The sequence below is a fragment of the Equus quagga genome, chromosome 2 (genome assembly GCF_021613505.1).
Source record: "Equus quagga isolate Etosha38 chromosome 2, UCLA_HA_Equagga_1.0, whole genome shotgun sequence".
Lineage (NCBI taxonomy): Eukaryota > Metazoa > Chordata > Mammalia > Perissodactyla > Equidae > Equus > Equus quagga.
The window spans coordinates 146503306-146516390 of NC_060268.1; the positions used below are offsets into that span (position 1 = coordinate 146503306).

Sequence of the window (13085 nt, forward strand, 5' to 3'; positions counted from 1 at the left end):
AGAGTAGGTGGCGATTTAGGGAATACTCTGTGGAGATGAAAATGATTTAGTTGAGCCTTAAAGGATGAGTAAAATTTAGGCGGATGCAAGTAGGAGGAGGGGTCAGTTGGTAGCCATGAGGAGCAAAAACATACACCGGCCTTCCAGGTATAGGAATCAGAATGCACAAAGTCATGGAAATGAGAAGCCTTTCAGTCACTGTAGGAAAGTACAAGCAATTTGTTGTTCAAGAAGAAAATTTGAAGCAAGGAGACATGAGAAATGAGGCTGGGAGTAGTAGATTGGGGTAAGATGGTAGAAGGCCTTAAATATACTGCATTGAAGAGTTTAGGTTTTATTCTATAGGCAGTGAGGAGTCAATTTTGAGTAGCAATGTTGATTTTTAATTTGAATAGATATCTTTGGAAACTCGAAGGATGGGATTGAGATGAAATTAGACTAGATGCAGAGAAACCAGTTAGAAGCCTCTTAGAAGAATTCAGGTGATAGTTGATGAGGACATTGATTTAGGGTGGTTGGGTAGTGTTGGTAGAGATGAAAAAAAAGAAATTGATTCATCGAATAGGGGAGGGGAGACACCTTGAGATTTGGGGCTTGACTTTCTCCAATAACTGGATTGCTGGGCCTCCAGGCTCAACAGTTTTATTTGATTATTCATCCCCTGCTTTTGCCCTGATCACTTGATTTGGGTTTCAAGTCTGGTCTTCGGTTTGGTAAAGGAAAATAAGAACAAGAAAAAGAAAAGCCAGAGGTTACTCTGGTGACTACAGCTTCAAAGAAAGTTGTTGAAAATTTAACAAGGAATTATATTTGTTTCTGTAGTATGTTTGCATACCATAGTGTGTTAACAATGTTTAAGTAGTAGTAAAAAAGCAATATAGAATAAGCAATATCCCTAATTTAATAGTCCTTTCCTATAAATAAACTTTTTAGATAGGCTCTAGACCTCATCTTATCAACTCACTTAAAACAGCTAAATTGTTCACATACACAGACAAACACAAAGTGATTTGGAACTTATCCTGACTGCTGATTTGCTCTTAATCCAGGGTCACTGTTCCAGAGCTTGTCTTGAAAGCAGACTCTTTCTAATGATGGAAAAGTTTATTTTGAGTTTTGGCTCTCTATCATCCTTCCAACCAAGCATACGCTTAGGGGCAGAGAGAACTCCTTTCAATAACTGTGACTTGTGGAGGATAGATTTTTTTGGTGAAGATTGTATAATTTGAAGGAGGAAAAAAATGATCAGGTCATTATGCTAGGTCTCAGAGTGGGAGAGGACACAAGCTGAATCTGTCAGGGAGTGTTTGAAAACTCAAGCTCTGTCAGAGGTGTGGTCCGTTTATCCTAGGATTTTGTTATTTATCAGTGACACCAAAGGACTAATTGTGAGAAAGCATGGAGCTTGTTCTTCATGAGGTTCTGTTTTAGGGATAGCTAGGAAAAACTTTGCTTTTGTAAAATAATTCATTACTTTATGACTTAAAAAACTCATTTTATCTATAGCTCCTAAGAATAAAACGTTTGCTAGTTTTATGATGTAAAATGGTGCTTTTCAGATGCTCTTTTTCCCCAAGATGGATTGTTACCAGTATGTAGGGATTTAATTAATCTCTGCCTTTAAAAAATCCCTGCCTTTACCGTACCTTTGATTCCTGTATAGACTTGCACTGAGCTATTGAGTTCACCTGTCCTCTTTCTGGATAAGACCATATTGTACTATTTTTCTCCTAGCCTTTTGGGGATGCATACTATTTGCCTTAAAAAACAGAAACCTAAGTGATTTTTATCATTTAGATAGACAGAGAGCTCAGTTTTAGAGCTGTATGTAGACTGTCTATCTTTGAATATTTGTGGACTAGAAGCTCAGGTCAAACCGTCTTTCTGAGAGTTGTTGAAGTGTAAGACAGCGCTGCTTATCTTTCAGAGGCTTTGCTTACAAGACAGAACAATTGTTGAGTTTCCAGAGTGGGACTCAAGATTTTAAGTAAAAGTGTCTATAAGAAACAGTTTTGTCATAGTGTTTTCATATTTTTCCTTTCAAAGCGCAATTTGGTTGTGACTTAGGGTAAGTGTTTTAGGGTTCTGCAGTAACCCCCGAACAAGTCTAACCCATCTGATCACCTGGGGAAATCTGAAGATGAATTCGTTTGTAGGTATCAGGGTGAAACTACATGCTCAACTGATTGTAGGACAAGTTTTTTTTGTCCTTAATGAGTGTACAAGTTAGTTAATATTACTTATTTGAAGAGCCGTCAGTTATTTTAGGGTGAGACTTAAATAACCAAGGAAATGTTTGAACAAATTTGAAAATAAAATTTTTATGATACACGATTGAAACATAATTTATATAATTTTTGCATTGTAGCTTTCTATGTGTGAACTAATCTTAGTTTATTTTACTTTAGGATAAGGCTGGTCCATCTTTAATAATAAATAATAAATTGGCTTGTAATGAAACAGTTGAAATGTCTAAGGACAACAAAATGAAAACCTATTTACGAAGAAAAAGATTAAATGGAGATGAGCGTCAGCAAGATGAACCACCAGCAAAGAAAGGTACTCCTTCAATTGCCGGCAGAAGGCCTTTAAGAAAGCTAATTCCTAAGCCAGTAAACAGAAAAGTTGCAAAAAGGAGGAAATTTACTCGTCTGAGGAAAAAACTTGAGGAAATTTAAATGTCACTAATTTTTACTCTAACATGTTATAAACTGTCTAGAGGATGGATGTATTTAAAGATGTCTTTCATTTTAATAAATACGTTTTTAGATGTTAAGCTTTTATCACTTTTGCACGCCTATAATTCTTTTACTTCTGTGCTTATAGTAGTTAAAACTTAGTGCTTTCATTTTCTTAATTATACTACCTTTTTTTGCCAAAATCTCTTCACATTATTTTCTTCCTTTGCATTCTTTATTCGTTTGGAGTAAAGGACGTTTGCCAGTAAGACTGTGAGCTGACATTGCTAAAGACAAATGTGCTCGAGTTGTATTTGCTATAGAATTACTAAAAAAAGTGGATGCATGCTTACTCTATACTATAACTCCCTGTTTATGTGGAAAAACATAGCAACTTTTATGTTCTCTCAAAGATGTTCATTATTTCTTTTGGAAAACTTTTATAGTATGATACAGGGAGGTAGGGCTTCTAAGAGAAAGCACATTAGCTTTCAAACTGGATTAGCGGCTTCACCTTGAGAAAGATGGGTAAGTTAAGTCTTACTTTTGTGATTAGTAAAATAAAATAAATACTACCTGCCTCCTGAGGTTGTCAAGGCTGAGAACAATTGGGTAATACACCAACATAATACACATGTCATTGAACCTCAGTAAAATGAATGTTTTCAAAAGTAGATGCCTTAAAGGATAATGTAGCATTAGATACATGGTTTATAGGATGTACAGTGCTTATGTGAGCTAATAGATTGAGACTAATATGCGTAGTCAGCCTTCTGTTATCCATTGAAGGAGGAGTGCCTTTGCTAGTGGGAGGATAACCTTGCTGTGATTTCCATAGCACTGTTCCTCTCTTTGTTTCACCTTGGTCAGTGCCACAGAGTAGTTGAGAATATAGGATCTATAGTTCACCGGGAAGTGGAAGTGGCCAGGAGCAAGTGATATACACAGTGTGACTAATCCTAAAGGTAACCCATTCATGAAAATAAGATTATGTGAGAACTATAGTTGTTAGCTATGAATAACTTGGATATGGGTAGGTTTAAATAAGTTTAGGTAACATAGCAATATTTTTTTCTCCTTAAATTCACAACCAATTTGACTATTTCTTTCTTTTTTTTTAATTATTCTTTTTAGATTGGCACCTGAGCTAACATCTGTTGCCAGTCTTCTTTTATTTTCCTTCTTCTCCTCAAAGCTACCCAGTATATAGTTGTATATTCTGGTTGTAGGTCCTTCTGGTTCTGCTATGTGGAATGTCACCTCAGCATGGCTTGATGAGCAGTGCTAGGTCCACGTCCAGGATCCAAGCTGGCGAAACCCTGGGCCATGAAAGTGGAGTGTGCGAACTTAACCACTCAGCCACAAGGCTGGCCCCTGGCTATTTCTTAACTATTCATGTTAGTAGAGATTATAGGGACTACATGAGGGATCATATGAAAATCGGAGATAGACCCACCCTCCTTCCCCTCTACCTGCTACTAAAAAATCTCCAGAACAAAATATGTGACTCCTGTAATCACTAGGATAGGATCGGGACGTTATAGTTCCATAGGAGGCATGTTTTCTGTTCTTAAAAGGAAATACAAAAGCCATTTCCCTATGAAAGTGAGTATACTTGTTTGAAGTCACTGTATCTGTACTTTGAGGAAGCTGGTAAGCATGTAAATAGTCTAAGAAATAAGCCTTCAGATAGTATAAAGGAGACAAACTGGAGATCTGACACAATCTACTTACCTGTGATTTTTCAATCAAAACTGATTTTTTGTAACAAAATATAAGCAGTATAAGTATAGTTGAATTTAGTGTAAATATTAAAGTCTTGATGGTACTTTCTTCTTGTTGTTTATGTTTACCTTGTATAAGTTAACTGTAGATACTTTAGTCTTTTTCCTGTCTTTGTTGCTGGACTGATACTTTAACTTCTCCCTGACAAAGCTGTCCTGAGTATATTCTGTAAATCTTTTGATATAAAACGTTTTAAAATTTCTGAAAGAATAGTATGAATATATGAAAAAGAAAATCAGGTGCAAAACAAATTAGTTTGATTTACTTTATATTATGTAATTATCCTAGTTCTTAAACTATAGTGGAGTTAAGAAAACAACATTGCTTGATCACAAAAAGTTTATTGAGCTTTCTGTATTCACTTCAGGGTTTAGGGACTACATCCATGTGATATGCATGACTCACATCTCTTCACTCAGCATAGTCAGGATCTAATGTGAGCTCTGAATTTCTGATTGTTGTCATTTTTACCTTGCTTAGATCCTGTCTCTCTCTCTCCTGATGAAGGGTTCAGACATTTTATATAACTTGTCTTTTTTAAAGGGCAAGAGGATTTTTTGGGTTTTTTTTGAGGAAGATTAGCCCTGAGCTAACATCTGCTGCCATTCCTCCTCTTTTTGCTGAGAAAGACCGACCCTGAGCTAACGTCTGTGCCCATCTTGCTCTACTTTATATGTGGGACACCTGCCACAGCAGGGCTTGACAAGCGGTGCATAGGTTGGCACCTGGGACCGGAACAGGTGAACCCCGGGCTGCCAAAGAGCAATGTGTGAACTTAACGGCTGTGCCACCAGGGGGCTCCCAAGGATTTTTTTTAAACATTTCTAAGTTGTGAGAAAAGAATACAGGACTCTTAATCATCATCGTTTAGTTTCCTCAATTAGTCATTACCACTGGTAAAGTCATAGGTGTGAAAATATCATCCTAAATAGAGATGTACATTAAATGGAAAGTACAACAGAAGTCTGAACCAGTGGAGTAGTCCAGGTTATTCCACTTTGGGATGACTTGCCACAACTTTGTAAGGTGCTGGGAGACAATCAGATGAAAAATAATACATTGGTTGAGGAGTGTTAAAGAAAAAATCTGAGAGCTGGCCCTGTGGCCCAGTGGTTAAGTTCGCACACTCCACTTCTGTGGTTTTGCCCGTTCGGATCCTGGGCATGGACGTGGCATCACTCATTATGCCATGCTGAGGCCGCGTCCCACATGCCACAACTTAAAGGAGCCACAACTGAAAAATATACAACTACGTACTGGGGGAATTCAGGAAAAAAAAAGATTGGCAACAATTCTTAGCTCAGGTGCCAATCTTTAAAAACAAAAAAAGTCCATAAGAGCAAGTTTGTTGTAAAAGTAAATAAGGACAAATCTTGATGCCAGAGTGGCTGGAATCCTTAGAATAAACTGAGAATCTTGAGGCAGTAAATAAGGAAGAGGTAACTACAAACATCAGAAAAGCTTCAAAAGTAACTCAGCAGCTTTTAAGAAAGTAAGGCTATACAGCAGGGGCAATGCTATGTTTTTCCCATCCTTTTTGAGGCAGGAGAGACAATGTAAGTTATAGATAATAAAACTTTGTCTAGTGAACTTTTAAAATTAGTCTGTATTAAAGAAAAGGGATTTTGGGATCCCATAATAAGATTACATAATTATAGCTGCCTAAGAACATTTAGACAGTTGGGTGAAGGGAAAGAATATGGATTGTATTTGAAAGTGAAAACTTACTAATAAAGCTTGTTTTTGTATATACACTATGGAGTGTAAAACTAGATAAATTCTTGGATAAGAGTAGAGAGGTAAGATTCTCAGATTATATAGTGATTTTTGGATGGGGGCATACTTTCACTGGGGATAAATCAGTATCTTGAGAAATCTGGGATTTTTTCCCCCAGCTTTGATGAAGTATAAATTGACCAGTTATATTGTAATATATTTAAAGTGTACAACATGATGATTTCATAAACATATACGTGATTCCCACCATCCCATCATTAATTAACACATCCATCACCTCTCATATTTACCTTTTTTTCCTCTTTTTTGGTGAGAACACTTAAGTTCTACTCTTTAAACAAATTTCAATTATACAGTACAGTATTATCAAATATAGTCACCATGTTATACATTAGATCCTCAGACCATATTCTCTTATAACTGAAAGTTTGTGCGCTTTTATCAGCCTCTCCCTATTTCCTCAACCCCTGTCCCCTGGCAACCACCATTCTACTCTGTGTTTCTGAGTGTTCCTTTGTTCCCACACATATAACTGATACCATGCAGTATCTGTCTTTCTCTGTCTGTCTTATATCACTTAGCATAACATCCTCCAGGTTCATCTGTGTTGTTGCAAATGGCAGGATTTCCATCTTTTTTTAAGGCTGAATAATATGCTGTTGTATATATACAGTACATTTTTTTATCCATTCATTTGTTGATGAACACTTAGGTTGTTTCCATGTCTTGGCTGTTGTAAATAATGCTGCAGTGAACATGGTGTTGCAGATACTTCTTTGAGATAGAGACTTTGTTTCCTTTGGATATTTACCCAGAAGTGTTGCAGATACTTCTTTGAGATAGAGACTTTGTTTCCTTTGGATATTTACCCAGAAGTGGGATTGTTGGACCGTATGGTAGTTCTACCTTTAATTTTCTGAGGAACCTCCATACTGTTTTCCATAGTGGCTGCACCAGTTTACATTCCCAAGAACAGTATAGAAAGATTCCCTTTTCTTCACAGCCTCACTAGCCTTCTTTATCTTGTCTTTTTGATAATAGACATCTGAACAGGTGTGAGGTGATATCTCATTGTGGTTTTGATTTGCATTTCCCTGATGATTAGTGATGTTGAGCACTTTTTCATGTATCTATTGGCCATTCATTATATGTTCTTTGGAAAAGTGTCTGTTCAGGTCCTTTGCCCATTTTTTAATTGCGTTGTTTTTTTGCTATTGAGTTACATGAGATCTTTGTATATTTTGGATATTAATCCCTTATTGGATATATTGTTTGCAAATATTTTCTCCCATTCTGTAGGTTGCTTTTTCGTTTGGTTGATTTCTCTTGCTTTGCCGAAGCTTTTTAGTTTTATGTAGTACCACTTGTTTATTTTTGCTTTTATTGCTTTTGCTTTTGGTGTCAAATCTAAAAAGTCATCTTCAAGACCAATGTTGAGGAGCTTACCCTCTATGTTTTCTTCTAGGAATTTCAGGATTTGTTTTTTGTATTTCTGTGAAAAATGCCATTGGAATTTTGATAGGGATTGCTTTGAATCTGTAGATTGCTTTGGGTAGTATGGATATTTGACAATATTAATTCTTATAATCCATGTTCATGGATTATTTTTATGTTTGTGTCTTTTTCAGTTTCTTTCACTAGTGTTTTATAGTTTTCACTGTACAGATCCTTCACCTCCTTGGTTAAATTTATTTGTATTTTATTCTTTTTGGTGCTAAATATTTATTATTTTCGTTTTTTTGCTGAGGAAGATTAGCCCTGAGCTAACGTCTGTGAAATCTTCCTCCACTTTATATGTGGGTTGCCGCCACAGCATGGCTGATGAGTGGTTTAAGTCCATGTGTGGGATCTGAACCCACGAACCCAGGGCATTGAAGGAGAGTGTACTGAACTTAACCACTATGCCATGGGGCTAGCCCCAGTACTGTTTTCTTAATTTCTCTTTCTGATAGTTTGTTGTTAGTGTATAGAAATGCAACCGAGTTTTGTATATTGATTTTGTATCCTCCAACTTTACTGAATCCTTTAATTACTCCTAATAGTTTTTTGGTGGAGTTTTTAGGATTTTCTATATGTGACATCATATCATCAGCAAATGGACAGTTTTATTTCTTCCTTTCCAATTGGGATGCCTTTTATTTCTTTTTTGCCCAACTGCTCTGGCTAGGACTTTCAGTGCTATGTTGAATAGAAGTGGTGAGAGTGGATACCCGTTTCTTGTTCCTGATCTTAGAGGAAAAGCTTTCAGCCTTTCTCTGAGTATGATGTTAGCTGTGGGCTTGTCATATATGTCCTTTATTCTCTTGAGGTATATTACCTCTCTACCCAGTTTGTTGAGAGTTTTTATTATGAAAGGATATTGAATTTGTTAAATGCTTGTCTATCTCTATTGAGATGATCATATGATTTTTATCCTTCTTTTTGTTAATGTGGTGTATCATATTGATTTGCATATGTTGAATCATTCTTACATCCCTGGGATAAATCCCACTTTATCTTGGTGTATGATCCTTTTAAGTACTGTTGAGTTTGATTTGCTGATATTTTGCTGAGGATTTTTGCATCTATGTTCATCAGGGATATTGGCCTGTAATATTCTTTTCTTTAGTGCCTTTATCTGGCTTTGGTATCACAGTAATGCTGGAAGAGGGCTAGGATTTTAATTTATCCAAAAGGGTGATAGGATTAAAAATCTTAAGAACAATCACTTAAGTTTTTTCCCTTATATTGTATAATAGTATCTGAACAACCTTTTATAAATGCTTATGCTTTTCCTTTATTTTGCTTACAACTTCAATAGTGATTAGTATATAGGAAGATAGAAACTTAGTTGTATATAGGATGGTAGATTTCATCTCAAAGAGCTTTTTATGATCTTAAAAATGTTGCCTTGTTCATTGAACAGATTCATTATGTGTACATCCCAGGGGCTATTATCATCTCTCATCTTGGAAACACAAGAGCCTGCCAGAGGCAGGGGAAAAATTTGTGGGCTTGAATCTCATAACTACATGAGATTTGGCATTTATCTCTTATGGAACAATTACATGGAGCAGGAGTGCCAGACAGGGGCTTCAATGTGAAGCAGACTGATAAGTTTAGATTCCAAATATGTTGCAGAGGTGACTGTCAACTTCTTCCAGAAATTTTTAAAAATAAATGCATAGAGCAGTAATTCTCAAAGTGTTACATGTATAGTATACTCCAGATTTACCAAATCAGTATCTTTGGTATTTGTTCCTAGGAATCTGCATTTTAATAAGCTCCTTTGGTAATTCTGCCCAATAAAGCTAGAGAATCCCTTTTATAAAAAGATGTAAGGAGAGGACCTTAAAATTTTAAACAAAATTACACTAAAGTAACCAAGTTAATGTAACTGAGGCATGTCAGATTGTGAATTTGCATATATCTAGAACCAGAATAGGTTACTGATTGAAAAAATTATATTTTTCTGGTACAATGATATTCTTAGAAAAGAAGAACATATGTGATGCAGCTAAATTTCAAAAATATTTCATTTAGGATTATTGTTCAGGTTTATAAAGATGAATAAGACACAGTCTGCTATCAGGGAGTTTAGAATCTAGTAGATGAGAGCAACAAACATTATTTCAATATAATATAATGTGCTAATATGCATAGGATAATATGAGGGGCTCACTAAAAAGAAAAGATACACTTCTTATATTCATTGGGCAGATACCAACTGTAAGTAACAGGTTTCTTAACAAGGAGGATTTGAAGCCAACTCTTCCTTATAACTGTCTTCTGCTTTTATGGATTAGTACTGCTTGTACTTCATAGGATATCTCAGACCTTTAAGCATGAGGAATTTAATTTTTAAGTGCTTAGTGAGAATATCAAATAAAAATATAGGATATTGACTAAAAATATTGACAGATAAATGGTCAGTAAGGGAGTGAATGAAGCTCAAAAGGACATATGGAGTTGATTATATCAGAGCAATGATTTTGGAAAGTTCAAGTATAAACATCAAACCATGGAGTGAAATAAAATAGGAAAAAATTTGAAAACTTGGAGAGTCAGATAGTTGTGGAGGTGAGTTAATTTGTCTAAATGAATGTTAAGAGTTAAGTTTTAGCTAATAGTGCATCTACTCTGGGTATGGTATACTCTATTAACTATAATTGTTCAAGTTTTTGTATTTATATAACATTTACAAAATGCTTTAACATACATTATATATTAACACATTTTAGCCTCTTAACACTTGCCTGCAGAGTAGGTAGGGCAGGTAGAAATATCCTTATTCTAGAAATGTAGATATTGAGCCTGAAAAAGGGTAACTTTTATTCAGTTTTACTTAGCTGAACTCTTCTGTACAGATTTTCAGTTTCTAATAATAGCTAATAATATCCCAAGCACGGTGTTCTAAGCTCCTTTCTTATCTTGACCTTCACAATAACTCTGAGATAGGTGGCAGTATTATTATTTCCGTTTTACATTTGAAGAAGGAGTCGTAGGGTTAAGCAGTTTATTGACAGTTAAACAGCTTGTGAAGGGTAAGGCTACATTAGACTTCCCAAAATTTCAACCATTTATTCCCTAATTTTAGCTATGAGAATTCAAGATACTCAGTTTTCAAATTACTAATTTAGTAGATCTGTAATATAATTGTACTTTAAAACTGTTCTTTAGGATGTGAGATGTCTGCCTTGGGCTGTCTCATGTGATCTCCCCTCTGTGCCATATTCTAATGATAATAAAGATTTGTGGCAGAACATTTGAATAATATTGAAAGTTATAAAAGAAAATAGAAATAACTGGTAATCCTACTCAGAGGCAGCTATCATCGTTTTGGTATCTCTCTCTCTGCATTAACTTAGAAACTATAATTTTTACATAAATGGGCTTATACCATGTATGTTTTGCAACCTGCTTTTTCTTTTTCACTCAGTAGCTTATTTCTGTTTTTCATTAAGAGTTTGCTTTCTTATGTTTCATATGTTTGAATATTGGCTTATATGGTAACTTTTTGGTTTTATTGAGGTTTGCCAGACTACTAACAATTTTCTTATTTTTGCAGGACCTATACATGTTAGTCCAACTATCACTGAAGACCAAAAGAAAGCTGAAGAAATGCAACAGAGCATTTCAGAAGATGAGGAAGACATTAGAGTTTTACAAGAAAATAGTGAGCTGAAAACACGTTTACTCATTGTTGAGAATGAACTTAAAAATGAAATGGAAGAAAAAGCAGAATTAAATAAACAGATTGTTAGTTTGCAGCAGGAACTTTCTTTTTCTGAAAAAAAGAGTTTTACTTTAAGTCTAGAAGTCCAACAAATTCAGTCCAATTATGACAGTGCAATTTCTGAATTACATGTGCTGAGAGGTATAAATCGAGAACAGGAGGAAAAGATCATGAATTTGTCAAAGGAGTTAGAAACCGCTAAAAGAAACACCACAAATAATGTTTCACAAATAAAATTAATGCAAGCAAAAATAGATGAACTACGTACGCTTGATTCAGTGTCTCAGATCTCAAACATAGATTTACTCAATCTCAGGGATCTGTCAAGTGGTTCTCAAGAGAATAATTTGCCAAATACACAGTTACACTTTTTGGATAATAATGATTTGGTAAACAAGCAGCTTAAAGAATATCGTATTCAAGAACTCAGTAGGGAAAGTTCTTTCCACTCTAGTATTGAAGCCATTTGGGAAGAATGTAAGGAGATTGTAAAAGCTTCTTCCAAAAAAAGTCATCAGATCCAGGAACTGGAACAACACATTGAAAAATTAGAGGCAGAAATAAAAGGCTACAAGGATGAAAACAATAGACTAAAAACAGAGGAGAGGGAGAATAAAAATCAGGATGACCTTCTAAAAGAGAAAGAAAGTCTTATACAGCAGCTCAAAGAAGAATTGCAAGAAAAAAACGTTAGTCTTGATGTGCAAGTACAGCATGCAGTTGAAGGAAAGAAAGCACTTTCAGAACTTACAGAAGTTGTTACTTGCTATAAAGTAAAAGTAAAGGAACTGGAAGCAATCTTAGAAACTCAGAAAGATGAATGTAGTCGTTCAGCCAAATTAGAACAAGAAGTTTTGGAAAAGGAAACTATCATCTTAAAACTAGAAAAAAATCTGAAGGAATTTCAAGCAAATCTTCAGGATTCTATCAAAAACACCAAAGATTTAAGTGAAAGGGAAGTCAAGTTAAAAGAAGAAATCACACATTTGACAAATAACTTGCAAGATGCAAAGCATTCACTTCAATTAAAGGAAGAAGAAAAAGAAACCAACTGGCAAGAAACAGAAAAGTAAGCTAAATGTTATTAAAATATGCAAAGCATTCATTTTACTGATTTTCTTATGTAGCTTTTAAATAATTTAGGTGGGCATAACTTAATCTGGTAAAGTATAGCATGTACGATGAGTGAAGAACTTGAACTTTTGTTTCTATAAACCTTTGAAACCTTTGAATAAAACTATATTCAAAGATCTGTTTATAAAATCTCCTGAAATCCTCTCTGAAGGACTCATTCATGGTTTGGACATTCTGAATTCGTGAAAAGATGTAATTTTGTAGATTGTTAACAGGGGTCACATGGATGATCCTAAGTGGTTAGTGGTGTGTCACTATAGAAAAGTGATTTGTGTTTTTCAGGTTGAAAGAGGAGCTCTCTGCAAGCTCTGCTCTTACCCAGAATTTGAAAGCAGATCTTCAGAGGAAGGAAGAAGATTATGCTGAGCTGAAAGAGAAGCTGGCTGATGCCAAAAAGCAGATTGAGCAAGTCCAGAAAGAGGTAGATTCTTTGAAAAGTTGTATGGCCAATTTAAATGATAAAGATTGTTTTCCTTATATAGCAAGCTGAGACACTAATTTTAGGATTGAACCTTCAGAACATTTGACAACTCTGT

At 35.2% G+C, this 13085-nt stretch overlaps 1 protein-coding gene across 5 annotated transcripts in view; it reads left to right on the top strand.

The window, feature by feature from the left end:
* KIF20B (kinesin family member 20B) overlaps positions 1-13085 on the top strand; it is a 74075-nt gene that overhangs the window by 27674 nt on the left and 33316 nt on the right. For all 5 annotated transcript variants that reach the window (XM_046655380.1, XM_046655381.1, XM_046655379.1 and 2 more), the window contains 3 exons: positions 2409-2559; positions 11248-12484; positions 12832-12970. In XM_046655380.1, the coding sequence (XP_046511336.1) occupies positions 2409-2559; positions 11248-12484; positions 12832-12970 (1527 nt within the window). The remainder of the gene's footprint in view (positions 1-2408; positions 2560-11247; positions 12485-12831; positions 12971-13085) is intronic.